Below are 25,217 nucleotides of genomic sequence, written 5' to 3'. Positions count from 1 at the left end.
GACATTCTGAACTTCAAGTTGGAGGGCTCGAAGTCGTCATTTGCTGAAGGAAAACCTAAGTTATGAGCCCACAAAATTGTTGGTCATTCTGACATAAGCTGACAAGACTCGCCCCGAATTTCCTGAAACCCGAGACGAATCATGTGGAAATTCCCGACATTACCCCGATGTCGGGCCCACTTCTAAAACTATATCCATTTTCTCAAAAAGGAATAAGGGCACGAGACTTTCTACCGAAATTTCGGCAGAGTCTCCCCTGTAAATTGAACATTTTTTAAATTTCAACCTGCACAAAATTCACAATTTAATATCCCAACAGGCAGCACGCACAATATAACAACATACAATTCACATAGATGGCCTCCAACCTTCAAATAACCCGAAGCAAAACCACCAACAAACTCTAAACAATGCCAATAATGAATTCAGACAATTTATGAATGCCCACTATAATCAGTATAAAATGACTTCCCAAATATCCAACATACGAGGTTTTAACCTCCTAGCACGATCACACCTCGTTTTCACCCAAATTTCAGGACCAACGACAAGGTCAGAACCAATCTCAATAAAACAACATTTAGTCTGCGGCTGCACCTAGGCACTACCCTAGGCTGCCTACGCACCTTTACTGAGGGATCAAGCCACACATAGTTCTTTCCCAATATAACATAACAATCCTTTATTCATATCCCTAGTAATCACATAATCTCCCTATATGCCGGAAAATCCAAAGCCACGTATGGGGTCTGTTAACACGCCGAAAAACCTACGTCACGTGTGACCTAACCATCACATAATCTCCCCTATACGCCAGACCATCCAACACCACGTATGAGGTATGTCCTCACGCCGGATAACCTACGGCACATGGGACCTAACAATCACAAAATCTCCCCATAAGCCGGAACATCCAACGCCACGTATAGGGTTTGCCAACATGCCGGATAACCTACGCCACGTGTGACCTAACCATCACATAATCTCCCCCATAGGCCGAAACATCCAACGCCACGTATGAGGTATGTCAACACGCTGGATAATCTACGCCACATACGACCTAACCATCACATAATCTCCCTCATACGCTGGAACATCCAAAGTCATGTATGGGGTCTGTCAACACGCAGGATAACCTACACCACGTGTAACCTAACAATCACAGGATAGTACTTACAGTGTAATCAATATCCGGGGAGGTACATAGGGTAGTGTGTATAGTGCTTCAAACTGACATACTCTTAATTATCTAAACTAATAATAGAGGTATTCCAAATTTAGTGATACCAGTCTATAGTAGACAGCAAAGTAATTTAATCAGGAAAATAATATTATTTTTAGACCAATGGTCATACACATAAACATAAATTTCATAAAGATCCTAGAACAATTTAAATATTATTCAACGCTTGTTTTCACACAAATTTTATAAAATACCGTATCACACAACTAGAACATTATACTTTATTTATAATCAAATAATACAAATTAATGATAAGCAACAACCTCTAAGGAAAATCCTAAATTGAATCAATTTCCAATTTAACCTCAAATAATAGTTAAGATTCGATAAAAAAGAGTCATCCTAATACCTTCCGAAGGGTGAAACTACCTCGGAAGACTCACGGTCATACGAAAATACCCATGTTCAACCAAATGGGGAAACGACAGTGCTGTTCTTCCTCTGGTTTTTGGCTGCACAGCTGAAGCCTTGCTCCCTACCTCTCTACTATAGAGACTCTAGAGGTTTGCTTGAAATTTTATACACTCATCATCATTAAAGATGAATGGAAAGAAGAGAAAGATGAGAGAAAGAGGAGAGAAAGAGAGAGAGAGAGAGAGAGAGAGAGAGAGAGAGAGAGAGAGGAGAGAAAGGAAAGAAGAAAAATGCGAGGGATGAAACAACTATGGAAGAAAGTCAGTGGTGACCTTGGAAAAATCCATGGAATCGTGCAACTGGTGCATAATTGGAAGGTTGGGGCTTTATTTACGATTGGGTTGAGCGTGTTGTTTTGGTTTGCGACCGCTGGTTCTTGTGTTTTTATTGCCAAAGCACAGTAGCAAAGGGCAGCAGGGGCAGCTGCAATTCAAGCGGCGGCGGCAGCAGCTGCAGTTCAAGCGGAGGAGGCGGCAGCAGCAGTGGCAGCAGCTGCAGTTCAAGCAGAGGAGGCGGCAGCGGCGGCAGAGGCAGTGCAAGTGGCGGAGGCGGCAAGCCAAGCACCCCTTCTCCTCCTCCTGTGGTGGTGGTGGTAGTAGTTCTCCTTTCCTAAGCAACCAGCTACCAAGACTTAGATATAAGTGTTAGGAACCAACATTTTGTTAGTTGTTTCCAAGTGAATTACTTCTTGGTTAGCTATTTTTAATTGTCATTCCTTTTTCTTTTTGGGTTTAAATCAGTACAAATATCACTATGCATTTAATGCATAAGAAACTCAATCTGATGCCATGATTATATCTTTACTCTGCCTATGAAACTCTGTGTTTTGATTGTGGTTTCAGAAAAGCATTTTGTTGGGTTGGTTGAGTGATCAAGGATTAATTCTTTGCACGGAGAAACTAATGAAGTAGTTTGGATGTATTTGTGTATTTGTGTATTTGTGTATTTGCTCATTTCAATCTGTGCAAGTTGGAAGTGGATGGATTTTGTGAAGATGATGGAGAGTGAGCTTGGAAGTGGATGGATTTTGTACAAGTTGTGTAAGGTAACTGTAACTGACAATAACTTTTAGTCTTGTTGAATCAGAAAAAACGCCACCAGAATCTTTGCTGCATCAAATGACTAGAAAATTCATGAACTACTATTTTTTTTGTTTTTTTGCATTATGTTGTTTCTTTTAACACTTCCATCTATTCAAGGGTTGGCCATAGGACTTTTATGAGCACAGTGGTGCCTTGTAAGCCGGAACATCCAACGCCACGTATAGGGTCTGCCAACATGCCGGATAACCTACGCCACGTGTGACCTAACCATCACATAATCTCCCCCATAGGCCGAAACATCCAACGCCACGTATAAGGTATGTCAACACGCCGGATAATCTACGCCACATGCGACCTAACCATCACATAATCTCCCTCATACGCTGGAACATCCAAAGTCATGTATGGGGTCTGTCAACACGCAGGATAACCTACACCACGTGTGACCTAACAATCACAGGATAGTACTTACAGTGTAATCAATATCCGGGGAGGTACATAGGGTGGTGTGTATAGTGCTTCAAACTGACATACTCTTAATTATCTAAACTAATAATAGAGGTATTCCAAATTTAGTGATACCAATCTATAGTAGACAACAACGTAATTTAATCAGGAAAATAATATTATTTTTAGACCAACGGTCATACACCATAAACATAAATTTCATAAAGATCCCTAAAACAATTTAAATATTATTCAACGCTTGTTTTTCACACAAATTTTATAAAATACCGTATCACACAACTAGAACATTATAATCAAATAATACTAATTAATGATAAGCAACAACCTCTAAGGAAAATCCTAAATTGAATCAATTTCCAATTTAACCTCAAATAATAGTTAAGATTCGACAAAAAAGAGTCATCCTAATACCTTCCGAAGGGTGAAACTACCTCGGAAGACTCACGGTCAACCGAGGGGTCCAACTACCCCAACTTGGTCAAATGGGCCCATGGGCCACGACCTCCAAATTCCGATCCGAAAGTTCCTATAGGTTCTACAAGGTTTAGGATACACATCCCGCAAGTTTGGTCTGGATCGGTCTGTCGGATCACTCACGATCGGACGGTTACTAGAAACCTAGCCTTAGGGTTGGCATTTCCAGAGTATCTGAGACTCCGTTATACGATCTGTCAAATCTCATACGATCCTAAGAATGTCTACATTAACATATTATAAATCTAAGACTATCCAACGGTTTAAACCTATTGAACCCGGATAACGCACAATATGCGATATCCGTTCGAGACTCAAACGGTATCCAAATTGAAATATGAGCACACCTACGCTCTCAAGACAACAAGGGCATCGCATCGGGATACAATGCCCTATTTCTACAGTGCCCACGCGCCGCTCAAGCGCGGGCAGTGCGTGGGTGTCCAAAGTGATTACGCATCGCCGGAAAATCTCAAAATCATGGCTTAAGACTCTTACCCTAGGTATAACACCTTATTTGGAACCACTTTTGTTCTTGGACCTACCCGAAAAAGTGACCGGAAGTGGCTGGAATCAGAGGCCAAAAACCGGCCAAACTTCCATCGCTTAATCGACCTTCAAAACGCAGAAATATCTCAGATCTAACACAACAGGCAGTAAGAACAGCTCGAGAGGTTCAAAATCCATACCTGGATCGTCAAAAATGGTGGCCGAACGACGGCGAACGAAGCCGGAGAAGTTTCTGTCAAAATCGGTGCGATTATGAGCTTTTTCCGATGGAATCGTGCGGTTCCAGGGGCGGGGCTGGTCGGGAAAGGAAGGGGGAGAAGCGATGGTTCAAACATGACCGGTCTCGAGGCCGGTCGTGGACGGTGGTGGCGGCGGTGGCTTTGAGAAGCCACCGGCTGTGCAGAAAACGAAAGGGGGAGGAGGGGTTTTTCTCGCGAGAGAGAGAGAGAGAGAGAGAGATTTATGTTTTTATAAAAATCTCATTTCGAAATAATTACGATTGTGTCACTGAGTTTCTTTTGATCGTAACTTCCTCGTTACAACTCCAAATCGAGCCCACTACGTGCCTACGAACTCATCTCGTCGAGCTCTACGCAACAGTACAGCTGAAATTCTCAAATTCCTTCCCAGTCAAAAAGTCAACTTTGAACCCAATAAAAACATTCTAGGAGTAAAATGGTCTTTTATCTACATAAATTAATAATTACCAATTTATTTAGGACCGAGTAGTTACATAAACATAAGCTAATTGTTGCTTGGTTCTGACCTAACATGAGGTAGAGCATGGTGTAAATAGTTGCCATAGAAGACTAAAGCTAAAGCGTAATGAGATTTACATAGTTTTCACCATATTTTTACATGCAGTCGGGTTAACTGGAATTTGATATTAAATTTAAAATCATCACAAATATATAATATATATATATATATCGTTCCCGTATCAATGTGATTAGATTTCAAGACTTGTACCAACGAAATGAACATAACTACTGCAAGAAATGCTAATTAGTGAGAAGTAGGAAATTAAGACCGTTAATTACCGCTTTACTTGTACTTTTATTCTTTTTAAAAGAAGATCAATATGCATTGTACAGTAGTTATAACTTGTTGTACCATGACAGAACAAAACTAGAGTTTGTTTAATATCAATATTGAGTATGATTGAGGTTTCTTCTTCTTCCAATTTAATAAGCAAGCACTTGAAGGTGTCTTTCATACAAATTTAGATCGATACGAATGTTATTCATTACATATATACCAGGAAACGAAAATAATGAAAACAAAAATGAGAAAGGAAAGTAGGATTAAGCACAATGCATACCAGGAAAGTTTGGGCTGTGGATCAGTTTATTTGTTAGGATAATTTTCCAAATTCAGCCGCCTAATAATCTCCCTATTGGAATTTGAATGCATACAAAGCAAATCAAATTGTAATTACAAAAAGTTTAAATTAGATAACTTTATAGCAGAAAAGAGCATCATAATATTAAGAATCAATATATTTGAGGTTGACTCAATTTTTATGGTGGATTCAAGTTTGTTGGTGGATTCCAACATTATTACTTGTAGGGTTATCATTCGATCTCCCTATCCCTTATTTTAGGGATAGCGAGATATAAGGAACAGAGAGATCGAACGATAACCCTACAAGTAACAATATCAGAATCCACCAACAAACTGGAATCCACCAGAGAAATTGAGTCAATCTCAAATATATTGATTGAAAATAAGATGAACAAACTTCAAATACAACGCCATGAGTTGGCTTAAATAGAAAACAAAGAAACCCTAAAACCGTAGGAAACCCTAGATTCTAGAATATTCCTAAATTCAAGAAAATAATAAAAATCATATTAGGAAAATAATATCCTAATAGATAACTTATTCTTCAAAATGTAAAATTAAATATAAAATTAAATACAAATCTTGACAGAATCATAATTGCTTCAAACTTCCTCAATCAATTAGAAAATCTCAATGATACGCCTTCCTTCTTTTCCTAGCGCTATAATTGACATTTAATTGGAATTTAACTCTCTTGCACAATTTCCTTCCAACTTTGAGCCACGTTATTTTAATTAATTTTTCACACCATAATTGACCCATATTTTGTCATACATCACGCGATATTTGAGACACTAGAAGAAGTCAAAATAGTTCTTCCATTCATCATGGTTTTTGAAGAAGCCGTCCATGTCCTGACCAACAAGCGCTATAAATTATTGATGGCTATTAACACATACAAGGCATGGCAAAATATAATTGACAGGACCCGAACCAAATTCCGCTTTGGAATTCGGGTCGAACCCTGTGCGTGTCCGACACTTGGCAAATGTCGGGCACAAATGACCTATTTGCCCTTTTACTTAAAATTTTGACCTTGACTCCTACCGAAATTTCGACAAAGTCTCCCCTATATTTCGTTCAATCCCAAAACTTACACCTGTCAAAACGAGCACACATATCCATACATCCAACAGCCAGCACTTCAAAAAACATGCCAAAAGTTCCAATCTCACTCTAGGGCAATATCAGAGCAGTCTAATAGTATACAGGTAAGTTAATCGTTTTACACACCATCGCTTTAGTACCAAGAAGGTGCGGAAGTCAACATGGCCCGGGGGTGGATATCCTGTGCATGCTACAGCCTGCATGAAAGCAATGTGCTCAAAACTTGAATCAAAGCACTGTAATTAATCAAAACTACCACTCGGATGTACCCCTGTAATTCCGTCAATTCCCCTGGCAGGTCTCGGCGACAAACAGTCTCTCCGAGCCGCAAACTGGCAGGATACAGGGGACTATAGTCAGCCTGATCCGCTGGCAAGTCTCGGTGACACAAAGTCAACCCGAGCCGCAACTGGCAGGATTCAGGGGACCGTAGTCAGCCTGATCCGCAATCCTGGCAGATCTCGGTGACACGAAGTCAACTCGAGCTGCAAATCCTGGCAGGTCTCGGGACACCAAGTCAATCCGAGCCGCAAATCCTGGAAGGTCTCGGGACACCAAGTCAATTCGAGCCGTAAATCCTGGCAGGTCTCAGCGACACACAGTCTATCCGAGCCGCAAATCCTAGCACTCACGGTCCGAGCGTCCCCGAAACTCGTGAGGCAAATGTCAAGTGCACTGACAAACTGAGGGTAACTGGATGTCCGTAGACATCTGTATAACTGAGGGCAATCACCATAGTTGGGTACATGGTGGTTTAAATATAATATCTTAGAAAAGTCTGTTAAATAACTATATTTCAGAAAATCTGAAATTAAACTGCTATTTTCTCTGGTAAAATTCTTAAACTCTGCTTTCTATATCACTTTGGTATACTCAGCTAAGCAATGTATAAATAGGATATTTAATTTCACGGACATGCTAGAAAATCACAATGAATAATACTTATTCAAGATCAAATAATGCAATTCATTTATATAAATCATTTATAAAAAGAAAAGTCCACTCACTCTTGGTCCAAGCTGGCTAGACCTCCTGAAAGTCTCTCCTGCGGGCCTGCCTGGTCCCGAGTGCCTGGTAATCCATCACGAATATTTAATTAATAAAACTGCTCGGTATAAGTTGTTAAGTAAAACCCTGACCCCCGACTTCTAAAAGTGCATGCACTAACTTTAAAGTCATTTTCCTGCCCACTTAGGCATTTCATATATTTAAAATCGTCTGAAAAGACTCGAGACTTTACTAAGCGATAAACTTCCACATTGGTCGATACGGAACTCCGTGGGGTCCACGACCTCCAATTACCAATCTGAAAGTTCCTTTAAGTTCCTCACATTTAAGGAACTATGTCCTGCAAGTTTGGTTTGAAACTGACGATCGGATTGACCCCAATCGTGAAATCATACAATTTCCAAACCCTAGCCCCAGGGTTCGCAATTTCGGAGTATCCGGGACTCCGATTCACAATCTGTCGAATCCTACACGATTATGAAATTATCTAGAACAACATATCCGAAATTGAGCACGATCCAAAGGCTCAACAATACTGAACCCGTAAGTTGCATAATATGGAAAATCCGTTCGGGGCTCTAACGGTATCCAAATTGAGATCCGCGAAATCCTACGCGCTCGTGACAACATAAGGATTGCAACAAGACACAGTGCCACTACACTACTCTCACCCACGTGCCGCAGCACGCGCCGGCAGCGATGGGTGTCTAAAGCGATTTCGCCTCGCCGGAAAAACTTCAAACCACGGCTCCAAACTCCTATCTAGGTAAAACACCATATTTGAAGCCACTTTTGTTCTTTGACCTACCCCAAAAAGTGGCCGGAAGTGGCCGAAAATCGGCTGAAACTTCAAGCTCAAAAATCCGATAGCTACACTACGAATCGATCTAATCCTACCCAATAGGCAGCTAGAACAGCTCGAGAGGTTCAAGATCCATACCTGGGTCGACGGAAATGGTGGCCGGAGGAGGGAGATCGACGGCGTTGAAGTTTCGGTGAGTTCCCGTCGTTGTTTCGCATTTTTCGGCCAGCACAAGTCGTCGGCGGGCGGAGGACCGGTCGGCGAAGGGAGAGGACACGATGGCGGTTCGAACGCCACCGGTCCCGTGGCCGGTGGTGCCCTGTGTCGGCGCCGGCGATCCCTGGAAGGCGACGGGGCGCTGGAACGGGAGAGAGGAGAGAGAGATCGCGCGAGAGGAGAGAGAAGGCTGAGCTGGTTTTATAAATCCAACTTCGAAATATTTACAGTTGTGCCACTGAGACTCTTTTGACCATAACTCTCTCGTTACAACTCCGATTTGGGCCCACTACGTGTCTATGAACTCATTTCACCGTGCTCTACGCAACGGTGTAAGTGGAATTGTCAAATTCCTTCTCGATCAAAAAGTCATCTTTTTCTTAATAAAATATTGCGAGGCAAAATTGTCTTTTCACAAAATAAAATATTCCTTAATTATGAATTTTAGGTTTGGGTTATTACAATAATAATGTTGAAGCAAAATTTATAATTAATGCAATTGCTTGTGAATTCAAATTGGAATATTAATCTTTGAGGTTTTCCTTGGCAGACTCAAAGCATCAAAGCCAAGATCAAGGTTTTTTTTTTTTAAAAAAAAAAAAAGCAAATTAAAGATAAAACTACGTACTGACCTCCATATATTCCGAATCTCTTCCATCTTTTCATCAAGAGATCTAAGTACCGAAACTGTTTCTCTATATGTAGAGATATAGTTACATATAAACTTAAAGAAGGTGGCTCCCATCAGTCCCAACACTAGAGTTGAAATATCTTTCCTTGCCATTAATTAAGATTAGGAAAAATGTAAAGTTAGATCGATTCTTTTTGGGTAGACAAAGAAAATTGAGAAGATATAAACAAGTGCTCTGAGTAGCAAAAGTATCTGTGAGGGTTTAGGGAGCACAAAATGAATTCATTTATAAGCTATATATACGTGCGAGAAATAAAAAAAGATAATATTTATCTTTTCCTTCAAGTAAAGCAAAAGGACATATCTCGGGCATATATTCACTTTCCCATATATAAATTATTGAATCTATATTTGATTAGGTTTTGTCTCCTTGTAATAGACTGATGTAATTAGGTTGATTTATGAGTCAATTACAATTACTTATTATATAAATGTATAACCACGTATCACTATCAATTACTTATTGTATAAATGATGTAGGTTATGTCATTAATTCACAAAATATGGGGAAAAGTTTTTATTTATTTTAAATTTTCTAAAGAAAAGATAACCAATGGTATTATTGGAAGTAAAATGAACATTGAGAAAAGTCAAGTAAACACCACACGTTTTTTTTTTTTTTTGAAACATGAAAGACATAACAAAGTAGATCATCTAAGGATCTGTACACCATACAAATCTAATTTGAAATCACTACTAATTTTCTTGGGAAAAATCTCAAATCAAATACAATAAACACGACATGTTAGTATCATTAGGTATCATTCTTTGTTGTGTACCCTTATTTTACCAAAATTGAACAAAAGAGCTTTTCAAAGAGAATTTTATAAACACGGTAATTTCAGACCACAAGTATAATAATTAACACAACCATTGCTGCTCACGAAAAAACTTAACCCACCCATTCCAAAACAACATTCGACCAACTCACCCATTTTCAAAATACTGTGTATAGAAAGGATGTGTTATATATATTATGCACTGTATGCCAACGGTGCTGTGAATTTTAATTTGGGTGGGCCTCAAGACACGCCTTCCTACGACATATTTTTATCGTATTCTTTCTGAACTGTGTAACTCCATAATACTGTTTATTAAAGCCCTAAATTTGAAATCTTGTTTGAACTAAACCCCCATTGAGTTCTTCATATTTATGTTTGTGGATTAGTATTTTTCCTTCTTTTAATGTATCGGTTAACAAAAGTCATTCCTTTAATAGCAATAAAATCTTATTTGAACTACTATATTTGATATGATTATTTTTGTGTTCTTCTTCACTCGATCGAGCACCTTCAAAGTAGCAAATCTCCCTCCCAACAATAGACCCTTTGTAGGGATGCATAATGGCACAGACCCTTTGCAGCGTTCTCTTTGACACAAGTGGGGTTAGGCTTTTTCACCCTTGAGTATCATGTAGGGCATACTCGGGCAACTCTACTACTTATTATTATTATTTTTTTGGGTAAAATTGTTATTAGAACTATTTGAGGCGGATTTGAACGTCTATATTAATTTGTCATGAACTATTTAGGATGGATTTGGATTTCTCTTTTTGAGGCCGATTTGGATTTTTGTTTACTACTTACACATGATATTGTTTAATGTTTTGCTTTAATATTTGTTGTTGAATTTATTGTAATACTAGAAGGCACGATATGGCAAACCTTTTGAAGCAAGCAAGAATATGACATATTATATACTTGAGAAATATAGATTACATAACCCTAAAAGCTAAAAAAGGGTTTAGGGAACTTTCTTGCGGGCAAGGCCCTTTGATTGTTTTAACTGAGTTTTTGCGGAAACTGACATTTATGAATTTTTATAAAAAAATTACTAGAGTTGCCCTGAATCTGCCCTACATGATATTCAAGGGTGAAAAAGCCCTCTTCTTTAGTGCTTTGGAATAGTTCAAAGTTTTGTATCACTTGCAGTAACTGAAATTAGCCCTCTTCTTTTTCTTTTAATTTATCAGCACGTTTTTGGTGGAGAAAATAAATTTAAAAAAAAAAAAAACACTCTACAACTGGAGGACAACAATATGGTGAGTCGACATGCCCTGCCATTCAAATAGTTTGACAAAATATCTGGGAACAAAATCAAAAACTATGGAGAAATTTTTTGGAACCCCACGGTGGGCTCTAGTTTCTCGAAGCTGCCTCTTGGGTTGGGCCTTGTGGCCCTTACGGCTAAGTGAGATTTTGGAAAAATTGAAGGTCCAAAGAATCTCGATCATAGTAGGGAAACTTGGTAGGTCCAAAAAGTTTCCTCTAATCATCATCTGCCCTTCTTTCTTTTTTTTATTTATGGTGGACATGCGCCTTTGTTTCTTCTATTACCATTTGTGTCTAAAAGTATTAACAATTTAGCCTTAGATTAGCATAAACCCTACGCTTTGAGTAATTCCTTTTTTCTTTATTTGTCTTTTGGGTCATTGGAAAAATTGCAAATATGATTCACTTGTAAAAAATTGTTCCAACACCCTTCAATCGTATGTGTTTAACTTAGCCTTTATCATTCAATCGATGACTTTAATGCACTTCTTGGTCACTTAGATGCGGAATTATTCATCCATTTTGTATTTTAAAAAAAATCAAAATAACATTATCTTATACACATGAACATTAATTTTGTAATCTTTGTAGATTATCAAAAAGGAAACTTTGTAATTGTGAGGCACCTAATTGTAGTTAAGAAAGAACAACAATTATATCCATGATGTCATTGACATTGAGACTGTAATTCCTGAAAAATAAAAAATAACAGTTTATGGTAAAAAAAAAGAAAAAAGAAAAAAAAAGGTTCGAACAGTTCACTCAAAATTTGTAGTACAGAAACACTTGTTAAAAACACGAGTTCTTATCATCTTTTTAAACGCTATAGAATTCTAATTGTATACACCCCCAGCTCACAAATTAGAACCCAAAATGTGAAAATCATTTCTCCTCTAATCTCTCCCTCGTAAAATTGTGTCTTTTTAACTTGCCGTTTCGCAGCAGAACTCAAGTTCAAATTGTCAAGGCTCAAAGCACCAGCGACCAGACATAACCAAACCATGAACCTTTTGATTGAATGCAGCCAAGACCAAAACCAAACTAATCTTAAGCACACCACCAACAACAACAACCACATCAACTGCGTCATCACTGACTGACCAAAAATTGTGACCATTTAATAGGCCACACCTAAAATGAGATCCACCTCCCCATTTAAATCTCTCAACCAACAGCTGAAGTCCCTCTGCTTTTATTCCCCTGCTTTGCGTCTCAAGGCCTCCTGCTACTTCAGAAGGACCAACCATTTTCTCTGCTTATCAGAATCTCGTCTTTTCTCTTGTAAGTTCCTACTTTTATGTTGTTTAGCCCACAAGATGTTTGCTTTTTGGTTGCTGAGAAAGTTAGAGAGAGGAAGTTTTAAGATTGTCTTGGGTTTTGGAAAAATTGAGGACTGGACTGAATAGGATTTGGTTTTTTCTTTTTCGGTTTCCTGGGTTGTGCATTGTGAAGGGTTTTCATGTTCCTGTGTTTTCACTCGTTAGCCAAACATAGCATTGATGCGGTTTTTGTTTCTTTATTGATTTTTGTTATTGTGTATTAATGTTCTTTGAGTTGGGACCCCAAAACTGGACAAATTCCTTTTCTTTTCCCGGGAACACTTAGAATGATTTGTAACCTCACTTCATATATGAAATCATGATAACAGAATTTCAGTATTGAACTCCTATATTTTGACCCAATTAATAAAGGCCCTTTACAGTTTAGGTGTTTAAACCCAGGCAAGGCCCTGTGATCGGAGAAAAATAAGATAAGAAAATGGGAGTTGAATGTTTCTAGTTGATCAAAGGCCTGCATTCCTTTCTATATGACATTTGGTGGTGTATCTATCGTGTGCATCTTATATGGCAGATGCATGGTTTAATCACGTCTGGTTATTGATATCTTCTATCAGCTGTACTGATCACTTTTAATTTTTACTTGTCCCTTGGATGTTCTGTTAAACACAATGTGCCCCTTCAAATGTCCTTAACTCAACTATAGTAAATATGGTTGGAAATTCAATTTTTAGGTTATGGGGACTGTGGATTAAAATTTCACAATTAGACCTCATTTTGTGTTTCTATCTAAGAAAGTTGCATTTGCAATGCTTGTTTGTTGATAGTTTTGTTGCAACGGCTGAATGAATAATTGTGCTATGCGCAGCTAGAAGCTAGATGTATATTTGATTATCTGCTCTTTTTTGTTTTCTAATCCCTTACAGCATTGCAATCTGGTTCATTTATGGAGGCGGTAAAGGTAACTAATCAAGGGTCTGCAACTCGTGACGATGTTGCTATTAGATATGATCAGAAGAGTTACAGTTACAATCAACTAATCTCTTCTGCATCAAGTATATCTAGCTTGTTATCTAGTCGTCACTTGAACGCGGTGAGTTTTAGTTTTTTTTCAATTTTTTTTTCAACATTTATAGTTTCTTTCCCACAATATTTTTGCTTATTCTTTAGTGTCTTTGGCGTACAGACTTCCGAAGCATGTAAGCATGAATCTTCTTCAGCAGCAATTGATTGTGGAAGAGGACAAGGGCATCTTGGAGGGGCTAGAATAGGAATTGTGGCTAAGCCCTCAGCCGAATTTGTTGCTGGTATACTTGGGACCTGGCTTAGTGGAGGTGTTGCGGTTCCACTTGCTCTCAGCTATCCTGAAGCTGAGCTCTTGCATGTGATGAATGATTCAGTGAGTCCCCAATATCCCCTTTGTTTTACTTTTCTTTCTTAGTGACTTGTGTTTTTCTCGATGCTATTTATTGAGTTACTAGTTTTAATACATGTTGCCATACCTTATCTTCATTATGTATTTTTCTATTTTATTTTTGGCATAAATTCTGTAGGCCTTAAATGATTATCTGGTTTACAGGATGTCTCCATGATTCTGAGTACTGAAGATCACCAGCAACTTATGGAAAATGTTGCTGCTAAATGTGCTGCTCAAGTTTCTCTTATTCCACCCGTTCCTAGCAGTTCTTCAGAAAAAAGCGCAGATGGTAATTTACAAGCTGGAGAAATAGACGCAGATAGAATTTTTCACCGGAATAAAAAGCAATCAAGTAAGAGAGATTGTGTGCCTTTAAGAATGTGCAGATTTATATCCTTGATTGGTTATGCTGTAGGAGTTAATAATAAATTTTGATTATTGTGCTGTCATTTTTTGTTATGAAGGTGACGATCCTGCATTAATTATATACACTAGTGGTACAACAGGAAAACCTAAAGGAGTTGTGCACACGCACAAAAGCATCAGTGCACAGGTATGCGCCCCATCTATCCTTGCAAGCAAAGATTTAGCTATATTTCGTTTAACCACTAAAATAGTTTCAAGTGAGGTGTAGGATACACATGTCACAATAAGGGTCTTCATTATAATGGACAACAGATGATGTAATATAATTTTTATATACAGGATCACTGTTTTAGAAACATTTTCTCTTGATTAGTAGGCATCTATAGTTTAGGGGTTTGTTTGTCAAGTTTGGCTATTTCTTCTAAGAAGTCTTCTTTGATGTTAGCTTTGCAATGCATCTCATTTCATGTGGGCTACTTGTCCACGGACTTGTGTTGCAAAGAAAAAAAAACATCTCTTGGTGTTCATTTATTGTTTCACTTTTATGCGTTATAACATTATAAGTCATGTAATGGAGGTATTCTTGTAGGTCATGCACTATTTTCCTTGACTCTAGTGTCTCTATTCCAAGTTAACTATGGTTGACTCTTGCCCTGATGTTGCCTCAATTTCAGGTCCAAACCTTAGCAGAAGCTTGGGAGTATACATATGCTGATCAGTTCTTGAATTGTCTACCACTACATCATATCCTTCTACTTTTATGTACTTGCTTGCAAATTGTACTGTTTCCATATGCAGTCTCAGCTTACGTTTAGTTGATGTCTTCTGTGTCTTCCTTTTCTGTTAGAAACTTGATTGGAAATTCCAAGTCGCACTGAAATTTATCCTTGTTGGTTTATGGCTTTGATGATTGATTGAAACATGTTATCCTTAACCTATAACATACATGTTCATGGGCTTTTCAATGCTGTACTTGCCCCCCTCTATGCAGGTTCCACGGTAATATACTCTCCTTTTTCTGTTTTCCTTGGTTGCCTTGACAACTGAAGGCTTTCACCGTTGCTTTTCCCTGGAACGGCTTTGTTTGGCTGCATGAGTCTTGCTCAGCTACTTATTGTAATTTAATTTCTTCTGTTTATGTTGTTGAAGGTTGAGTTTATGCCAAAATTTAGCGTGAGGGGTATTTGGCAGAGATGGCGTGAATCATATCCAATAAATGGAACTAAGGCAGCTGATGGCATAACTGTATTTACAGGAGTAAGTCTACTCTGTATGTGAAGGATGTTTTTGCTAATATGAAAATCTATTGCAAGTCATAACATATTATAATTGCGCTAGAATACAAATTCTTGGGAAAGCGCCATGTTCTAAAAAGCAGGTATCTCCTGCTTGTTAGTTGATTTATTGGTTTTATAATCTTCAATACGTGAATTGAAGGTTAAACATGCTATGCATCTACTGCATCTCTCATTGTACTGATTTTTGATGCGAAATAATTATCTTAATTTAGTTAGACTGCAAGTTAAGTGGCTTGTATTTGTGTAGGTTCCGACCATGTATACTCGATTGATACAAGCTCATGAAGCAATGGATCCAGAGCTAAAAGCTGCCTCTGCCTGTGCTGCAAGACAGTTGCGTCTTATGGTAAGCAGCCTGAAAGCTTTTTCTTTTCCCAATAATGGTTTTGTATCTATATTGTGAACAGGAACTAAGATGCTTTTGTTTGATTATTGGATCTTTATCGGAAATACGTGTAAAAATCTACTCTTTAAATACTGACTGAAAATTAATTGTAAGGTACTAATATGGGGAATGATAATTGTGAGAGTATTTGTATCTACACAAGTTTGTAGGCTCTCTTTCCATTACCACAGCATCCCCGGTGGTAGTGGAACTTTCTCCGTTCTTCTGGTTTACATGAAAGGTAAGGCAACAAAAAAGGACACCATGAATGTGGGACTTTATCCCAGGTCTTTTCAGAAAACATCAGGATACATCATCGGCTAAGTTAATTAGCTCCTACGGAGAACCACCCAATGTTATCATGAAAATTGGCCTTTACATTCCTCTATGTTAAAGTCTATGGTGAATCCTATACCCATGACTAAGAAACTTATTTCTTTCTCCCAGATGTGTGGTTCCTCTGCACTTCCTCAACCTGTAATGCATAAATGGGAATCCATCACAGGACATCGTCTTTTGGAACGATATGGCATGACAGAGGTAAGTGATATTTAGTTTAAATTACTTTGAACTAGTATTCTGACTTTATGAAGAGAGTGCATGTATCCAAAAAATAAAGTTTCTTATCATATATATGGTTTTTGATGTTTTTAGTTTGTCATGGCAATATCAAACCCCTTAAGAGGTGAGCGGAAGGCAGGCACGGTTGGAAAACCATTTCCAGGTGTGGAGGTAAGTGGGCTGGTTATGAAATATACTTATAGCAGCAATTTTACCATAAGAAACTTATGAAGGAAGCTTTTCGCATGCAGATTTTAATAATTAGCCCTGGTGCTGAAGGGAACCACTTAAAATAGCAAAATCTTAAGACATTTAGTGCATGCATGTTTTACATGCTCATTGACAAAGACTATATCCTGGTCCTTGAAACAGCTTATAAATTGTAGAGTTACAAAGCTGGTGTACTTTACTGGTGATGTGTCCCATAATTGACATGGGAGTGTTTTTCTCAATAAAAGTAACTACAAATTAGTATCTATATATGTATGTTTATAAGATCTGTATTTGTTATAGGTAAGGATTGTTGCAGAAGATGACAGTGGAAGTGATAGTATAGGCGTGGGTGAGCTTTGTATCAGAAGCCCTTCAGTATTCAAGGAATATTGGAAACTTCCTGAGGTAATTTCTGATTTCAGAAATTTGATGCTACCTGCGATAACAAACCACATATACACACGCACACACCTGCATTTATGTTTGTGAGATGTGCTTTTCTTTTAATTGAAGAATGGAACATGGAGTAATGAAATTCTGCATTTTTCGTATATGGCATAATGAAATTCTGAAGAATATCAACAAATTTCTCTTACGACATTGTGGTCATTGTCTAGGTAACCAAGGAATCATTTACAAGTGATGGGTTCTTCAGAACTGGAGATGCTGGTACAGTGGACGAAGATGGGTACTATATCATATTGGGACGTAAGGATACCTGGAACTCATGTGCATGATACTCTTATTGATGCAATCCTTCAATTTTGTTTTTTACCAGTCTCAGATTTTGATGCTTCTGGTTAGCAATGCAGACACTTAAAGGACGTCTAACTGAGAATGAATTCTTCTTTCTTCTTCCGTATTTTTTGATGACATGTATCAGGTACTAGTGCTGATATTATGAAGGTTGGTGGATACAAGTTATCTGCATTAGAAATCGAATCAGTTCTTTTACAGGTGGATTTTTGACCTCTATTCCAGTTTTCTTATGGATATGCTATGATTTTGTTCTTTTTCTTTGTAGGTCTATCATTATAAAGAAAAATGAAAAATTAAAGTGCTCAATGAACGATTGAATTTTTCTAACTAAAATCACCCCTTTTATGTAGCACCCGGCTGTGGAGGAGTGTTGTGTGTTGGGCTTGCCAGACGAAAACTATGGAGAAATTGTTTGTGCAATAATAGTGCCAGAGGTTGAAGCGAAAAGGAAACAAAAGGAAGAACTGAGACCTGCTATAAGCTTGGAGGATCTATCTGCTTGGGCAAAAGACAAACTTGCACCATACAAGGTACTACTGACCATCATTCACTTTTTTTCTCTTCCTTTGGAGTTTTTATGATCAGTCCTCTTCAGTTATCAAGTAATAAACATTCTGTTCTCATGAATAGTAACTTCCAAATCCTTGTCACATTTTTCAAACAACACAACTATATTCTCAAATGAGCACTACAAATAACTGCATTACATTTTTCCAGATACCGACACGACTGCTTCTGTGGGATTCAATACCTCGGAATGCGATGGGAAAGGCAAGTTACTTTTACATTTCCTTATTTGCTAGGCTACAAAAGCTTTGTTTATTTCTTTGTATTTACATCGCATTAACTTGTAAGGTGTATTTACATTGCGCATCTGATTGCAGGTGAATAAAAAAGAGTTGAAGAAAACTCTGGCTTCTGATTCATAGACTTGATTGCAGAACAGAAAGAAAGGAATTAAGAAGCTATGGCACACACAACATGAAGTTTTGGAAACTAAAGTTCGAATTCAACGTAGGAAGTATCCTTGTCATGCGGTTGTGGAATGTGACTCGTGAATGTCTGGTAGGGTAGTCTAGATAAAGTGAATATGATGCAGTGAGTTGAGGGAAATCAATTGTTGAAGCTCTTTGCAGCTAATCCACTTTTTTTTTTTGGTATAGATTTCTGAATAAAGAATAAACTTAGTATCAGTATGTAAAGACGAAGTTCAAAATATATAATTGACCTCCTCTCATTTAAAGCTAAATCCTTTGAATCAGCCTTTGAATTAGTTACAATGTTTAAACTTAAAGCTTGCATATTTTGGGCTCTCCTTCTCTCCTCTCTTTGGTTTCTGTTCTGAGCTTTGCCCCCATCTCACCCAAATCATAATAAGATACATCAATTTCCATGAGAACTGACAAAAGATTTGGGTTGCAAAACATTTTTCATGACTTAGATATCGTTATTACCATGTTACCTATCTGGACATAGAAAACAATGTTTTTACCCACTTAAGCACCTTGAACATTTTAAAGATTTGATTTCATAAATTTTGTATCGTCCTTCTCTTCTCCGAATTAACTTGATGAAGATAATATTTTCCCGCATTGATTGTACAATCACTACTATAAAGCCGTAAATGGGGCTACAAATGATATTAGACTAGTAATGATGACAAAAGTAGTGTACCCAGTGGCCAAAATGAGTTGGCTTTGGCCACGAATAAGCCATAAATCACGTCATTGTATTTCTTACATGGTGTTGTGCTTAAAGCTCTTAACAATACGAAAAAAAATTCATTTTTATCTCCCAGCTGTGGCTAACATGCCCACTTCTTTTTTAAGAAAAATAAATATAAAAATAAATAAATACAAGTACGAAGAAATAATTAATTTCTTTAACAATCATTTTTTTGTACAACTTTTGAATATATACATCACAAAAACAATATATACGTAGTTTACTAATTTGCAATACAGCGCACATACTTTTTTTTTGGGGTAAATATCATGAGGTGTTCCTACACTCGAAGGGTGGGATTAATTCCCACTCTGAATTCGGCTTGTCCCTAGTCACAAAATAGTTTCGAACTCCTACCATTAAGGCATCAGGCACACATACTTTACAACCAAATCTTTCATAAAAATATCATCTCAAAATTCCCCTAGATCTGCATTATCTTCCCATTACAAAAGGAATTGAATTTAAGATGAGATTACCATGTCATGTGTTAAATGGTAACAATAATTTGATAAACTAGTGTGGTGAGTCCACTTTCTATCTAAAAATTGATTTCGTCATTTCCCAAATTGGATTGGATTTTCTGTATGTTTTCGTTTTCTGTCTTACATTTAAAGTGAAACGACACCGTATAGATGCACGAAGATGAGGCTCTTTTGGTAAAATCAAGTTAAATTAACTTTTGCTGGCAGTTGAAGGAAGGTCGGCCGGCCTAAGATTTCAAATTCCTGTAAGACTCTGACTGCTGAGCTTAATCTTTAAGAAGGAAGAAGAAGAAGGAATACGGTGACGTTTTCGATCGAGTGGGGGCGAAGAGGAGCTTAGCAAAATGGTGAAGGGACTGCAACAACAAGGGCAAAACCTGCCACCGGATTTGACCCAAGTCATTGATCAGCTGGAGCGCCACTGCTTGGCACCCGATGGTTCTCTCGTCTCCAAATCAGCCTACTTCGACCTCCAACTCGTACTCTCTCTCTCTCTCTCTCTCTCTCTCTCTCTCTACATTGCCCTGCCTTGTTTGGTTGCTTAAAAAATGTGCTCTACAAACTATAAAATGCAATCTATGAATTAAACAATCTGAGCATTTTCTTTACAATGCCTTTGATTTCTTAAAGTTATTTAATTCTGGTGCAGGCAAGGGAGGAAATGTCCAGAGAAAGATTGCGTTACTTGGAAGCCATGGTAGTTCTGCCTTTTTTTTTTCTTTTTTTTTTTTTTGAGTTTGTGTTGATTGAACTAGTTGTTCTAATTTGGCAAGGATTTCGTAATGTGTGTGTGTGTGAATGGTGGGTTTGGATTCTGGTGTAGGCAATTTATGGTGAGGCAATTGCAATGGTGGAAGAATATCAACAAGCAGTTTCGGTGGCTAATCTTGGAGGAATTCGAGATGTTCAGGGTTTATATCTGCAATCGGACTTGAAGAATCCTCCTCAGGTTTCAATGTGCCACAATCATTGATTTTTGTATATATATATATGTATATGTATATATATTTTTTTTGAAGTTATTGATTTGGAAATGCATTTTACATCAAGTGTTGTTTAGTCATGATTTGGCATGAAATAGGAGAGACATCCATATCTTTAAGGTAAATAACTTGTAAGTTGGTGGGAAAGCACAGGGTGCCTGTGATTTCCTGGTATGGGAGTTGAATGATTCCCTTCTCCTTGTTACAATTGAAGTAGAAAACAATAGGAAAAAAAATGTTTTCCTTTGAGTTAACATGAAATGGTACCAGTTCAGAATTAGTATTCCCTCAAAGAATGTTCATTTTTTATTTAACCATGATCTTAACAGAGATGCACTATGATAGACTTGTATGTTAATTCATCTTCAAAAGACAACAGGCTAATTCAATTGTCATGGGATGCTCAAATATACCATTAGTATTCTACTTTTCACATCAAGTCTAAAACGGATGAGAATGTGATTTTCATGTTTATATCAGTTGTACGAGACATTGGAGCATCGCATGATTGTTGCGGAAGCAGCTCAAAGATTGAGGCTTCCTCTTATCTCCAAAGATGGTGAAATTCATGAGGAAGAAATTGAAAAATGCAGTACGATGTCACGTAGTTCCCTTGACAGTATCAGTACCAGCGTTACAATCAGCTCAAGTTCCAACTCAACCAATTTTAATACTGCTACTAGCACCAGTAGTGCAGCAAACAACAATCTTTCTCTTAATGCTACTGATGCTGTGGAATCTGGAGTTGGTGGTGTTCCGAATCGCTTTCTTGGAATTACACCTGCATATTTATGGCAAACACAGCTCCAGCAAACACCATTGTCAATGGTACAATGTCCATTATGGTTCTGGCAACAGTTCACTTTGTCTTTTATTTTCCCCTTTATTTATTAATGTTTTTTTCACATTAAAATGTATATTTTCTTTATAGAATCTGTTACTTTACTGTATATGATCCCTTAACATGAAGATCTAACTTTGGTGAAGCTGCTCCTTACATTTCTGATGCTTCAACTGCAGGACATGACAGAATATCAGTTGTGTCTTTCTCGGGAGATTGAAGTCCGTTTAGTAGCTAAATGTGATAAATTAGCTGATGCCTTTATAATGGATGACAATGGTATCTCTCTCTCTCTCTCTCTCTCTCTCTCTCTCTCTCTCTCTCTCCATATACACTTGACATGCACTTTTAAAGTTGATGATGAAATCTATACATGACACATGTTTACCCATGCATAATGATAATTATTAAAGGTGTAACTAATTCCAATGCTTTTTTATGCAGACTCGTCATCTGGGCATCAGAATTCAAGTTCTTGCCTTCCAGAAAGGTTTGAGTTACTCTTTTGATGCAATTTTCGTTGTATGAGAATTCCCTTTTACGTTGAGTAAGATGCTTTTTATGGATGGTTGGCAATCTTAATTCCAATGCTTTTGGCAATCAATAAATTTCTGGAGGCACTGTTCTAAATATTTTTCCAACAGTCTGATCTATTTTTGTGACACTTTTCTCATGACTTTATCAGGGTGAAGTTGATAATTGAGGAGATGGAAAGGGAGGAAGCAGCTCTGCGGGAAGATCTATATTCTGCGGATAGAAAATTTGCTGAATATTATAATGTATGAAAATGAAAACAAAAATAAAACAAAGTTTTATGTTCCTGCAATTTCATGCCAGGCGCATTTTGTTTGTGAAGATATTTTTTTTATGCCTTGGTTTTTTTTTTTGTTGCAAAACCTAGGTCCTAGAGCAGATACTGGGAGTGCTCATCAAACTGGTCAGAGATTTGAAGTTGCAACATCAACATCAATATGTAAGCTTCTAATATCTGGGAGGGTTAATATTTTTTCAATGTTGTTGAGGGTTAATATGAGGGAGGCTCAAAGCTTCTATATTATTCTGTTTTCAATGTTGTTGAGGATTCTTGAACCTTTTATTAATAATGAATGATTTATAGGACGGACTGCAAAAAACATGGCTTTGCAAGAGGTGTGAGACGATGAGTGCAAAATTGAGGTCCGTTACATGGTTTTCTGTATTATAAATTTATAATTTTGTATTTCTGGCGTCAATGTTGCTTAATGTCTCACTTTCCATATGTTTATGAATTTTTTGTTTGTGATGCATCTTATGCAAGAAGACAAAGTTCACCACTCACCACTGACTGTATATATATTTTTTTCTTCATGTTTTGTGATCAAATCAATTAATGGATTGTATGTAATGAGTATAATATGCCCCATTGTATTTCAGGGTTCTGGAGCATGTTCTCCTTCTTGAAACTTATACTAAGGAGTCAATACCGGCCCTACATAAAATAAGGTAGCTTTGACGACTTTGAAAGTATGTGCAGCTTACCGATTCCAGGGTTTTAACAATTTTATAACACATTTCTAGGAAGTATCTCCTTGAAGCTACAGATGAAGCTTCAATCGCGTATAATAAAGCGGTATGATATTCTACTTCTTATTTTTCTTCCCTTTCCTAAGTGGTTTCTGATCATTGGTTGCCTTCATTTGCGTGTGCCCCAAAACAGACATTTTAACCACATCATGGCCTTCTAGCAGCACTGTAGGCTTGTAATAATATATTTTGTTTGGGCATTACTTTGAGGTTGATTTGCAATGTTTTCCTGTCTATTTGCCTTGGTTTCCTGTAAGTCATTATTGTTTTAAATCCTAATCTGCTATCTGTCAAGTTGTAAATTGCTTCAAACTTATTCGCCAGTAGATTTTTTGGGTTTTCTTAAGGAATTTTGATGAGATAAGGAAGTTTCTCAATCTGCTTTTATTGCTATATCACTTGTTACTGGTTATTTGTCATTGTAGATATTGTGAATATGGGTCGTAAACACTTAATGGCCTGCACTATAATCAATGGGCTCATTTACAAAGCTGATGATAATTATAGAAAATGCTTCAGCTGAGCCAAATTTGATGATAAATAGTTAAGATATGCTGAGCCAAATTTTCTTTGACAACATGCATACAACTTAACCGCATCACCCTTCTGCATCTCTCCTGCTGGTTTTCTTTATTTACAAAAGTCGTCTTTTCTTAACAGGTTACACGTCTTAGAGAATATCAGGGTGTTGATCCTCACTTTGATTCAATTGCAAGGCAGTACCATGATATTGTAAAGGTAATAACAATGCTTACCGTAGTACATTTCCCAGTTCTCATGCTAATCTCTAATATCAACATCCCCTTACAGAAATTGGAAAATATGCAATGGACAATCGACCAAATTGAAATGGACCTGACACACCAAGATCACGTAAATGCATAGAACCTGCTGTATCTTGTATGGTCTTGTTTTCTGAGTCCAAGCCTCCAATTGCTTCATCACTGGCCTGTTGATTGTTTCCTTAGGGAAATGAAAAACGCCTTCTAAATAGTATCATCATGCTTATGACTTTCTTCTTTGTTTGACATTTGTGTTTATAGTTATAAGCTAGATTGGTAATAGACAGACAGCTGATTTTTGAAATGTTGTGTATAATTATCTCCTTACAAGGAGGATACTCTGTAAATCATCATCACATTAAAAGAATTCTAGGCATCTCGCCACATTTTATGACCTCAGAAGCAATTTTAGTTTTGTGACATGTGTAAGATTACTACTCTACCTTAATTTGTTAGTTGGTGCAACAAGGTCCGAGTCCTTTTTGTGGTGGTATAAACTTTCTGAGCTCAAAGGTGGGAGAGGAAGTTTTCTATTTTTATAGACAACCACGCCGACTTGTGCCAACCCAGTGAACAAGCTCTTGTTAGGGTTGTGCTTGATGTACATGGAGAGTGCAAGGAAAAAGAAGATGGTAGAGAGGAACACGAGAGCCACCCAAACTCCGAAACCGACTTTCCATCCCAGATGATCTTGAATGTACACTATACTAACGTTAGTTTGATCAGTGTTTGTAGGTATATATATCATATGATTAATGGAGTCATGTTTGGTATTCAAGGGTGAATATATAATGGCATACTAAACCCCCAAATATGGAAAATAATTAATGATGTAAACAAGAACAACAAAACAATGATATTGATATGGTTTGGCAAAATCAAAGCATATATATATATATATATAGAGAGAGAGAGAGAGAGAGAGAGAGAGAGAGAGAGAGAGAGAGAGAGAGAGAGAGAGAGAGAGAGAGCAGAGTTTCAACTGTTGTATTAACTCATCATAGTACAATTCTCTTCACAATAGTTTAGGCTAATCCAGCCATACGTATCCTTCTATTTATGAGTCATTTACCTTCATGTGGATTGTTTGTCGTGATCATTTATGCTGCTCTATTTAGCTTTTTAATTAGCAGAAGAAATTTCTATAAAAAATATATAATATAAAAATATTTAAAAAAGCAGAAGAAAATT

At 37.5% G+C, this 25,217-nt stretch overlaps 2 protein-coding genes across 2 annotated transcripts; both read left to right on the top strand.

Moving 5' to 3' along the window:
• On the top strand, positions 11,968-18,908 carry LOC18782111 (malonate--CoA ligase). Its single transcript, XM_007215318.2, has 17 exons — positions 11,968-12,652; positions 13,575-13,741; positions 13,835-14,047; positions 14,228-14,417; positions 14,530-14,618; positions 15,106-15,175; positions 15,378-15,430; positions 15,581-15,688; positions 15,977-16,075; positions 16,562-16,654; positions 16,769-16,846; positions 17,189-17,293; positions 17,506-17,596; positions 17,772-17,845; positions 17,998-18,177; positions 18,365-18,418; positions 18,532-18,908. The coding sequence occupies exons 1-17, from the start codon at positions 12,508-12,510 to the stop codon at positions 18,574-18,576; spliced, it is 1,854 nt and encodes a 617-aa protein (XP_007215380.2). The 5' UTR covers positions 11,968-12,507; the 3' UTR covers positions 18,577-18,908.
• On the top strand, positions 20,084-24,468 carry LOC18783370 (AUGMIN subunit 4). Its single transcript, XM_007215349.2, has 13 exons — positions 20,084-20,336; positions 20,507-20,554; positions 20,681-20,806; positions 21,321-21,668; positions 21,861-21,960; positions 22,126-22,171; positions 22,367-22,460; positions 22,583-22,654; positions 22,799-22,857; positions 23,095-23,163; positions 23,239-23,290; positions 23,905-23,982; positions 24,055-24,468. The coding sequence occupies exons 1-13, from the start codon at positions 20,202-20,204 to the stop codon at positions 24,127-24,129; spliced, it is 1,302 nt and encodes a 433-aa protein (XP_007215411.1). The 5' UTR covers positions 20,084-20,201; the 3' UTR covers positions 24,130-24,468.

The sequence above is a fragment of the Prunus persica genome, chromosome G3 (assembly GCF_000346465.2).
Source record: "Prunus persica cultivar Lovell chromosome G3, Prunus_persica_NCBIv2, whole genome shotgun sequence".
Classification (NCBI taxonomy): domain Eukaryota; kingdom Viridiplantae; phylum Streptophyta; class Magnoliopsida; order Rosales; family Rosaceae; genus Prunus; species Prunus persica.
This window is presented reverse-complemented; position numbering and strand designations above follow the sequence as displayed.

Coding starts and splice junctions, on each gene's coding strand:
- LOC18782111 (XM_007215318.2), top strand. CDS start 12,508: ATGAGATCCACCTCCCCATTTAAATCTCTCAACCAACAGCTGAAGTCC. Junction 16,076..16,561: donor CAAGACAGTTGCGTCTTATG/GTAAGCAGCCTG, acceptor TCTTTCTCCCAG/ATGTGTGGTTCCTCTGCACT. Junction 16,655..16,768: donor AACGATATGGCATGACAGAG/GTAAGTGATATT, acceptor TGATGTTTTTAG/TTTGTCATGGCAATATCAAA.
- LOC18783370 (XM_007215349.2), top strand. CDS start 20,202: ATGGTGAAGGGACTGCAACAACAAGGGCAAAACCTGCCACCGGATTTG. Junction 20,807..21,320: donor ACTTGAAGAATCCTCCTCAG/GTTTCAATGTGC, acceptor TGTTTATATCAG/TTGTACGAGACATTGGAGCA. Junction 22,858..23,094: donor ACGATGAGTGCAAAATTGAG/GTCCGTTACATG, acceptor ATTGTATTTCAG/GGTTCTGGAGCATGTTCTCC.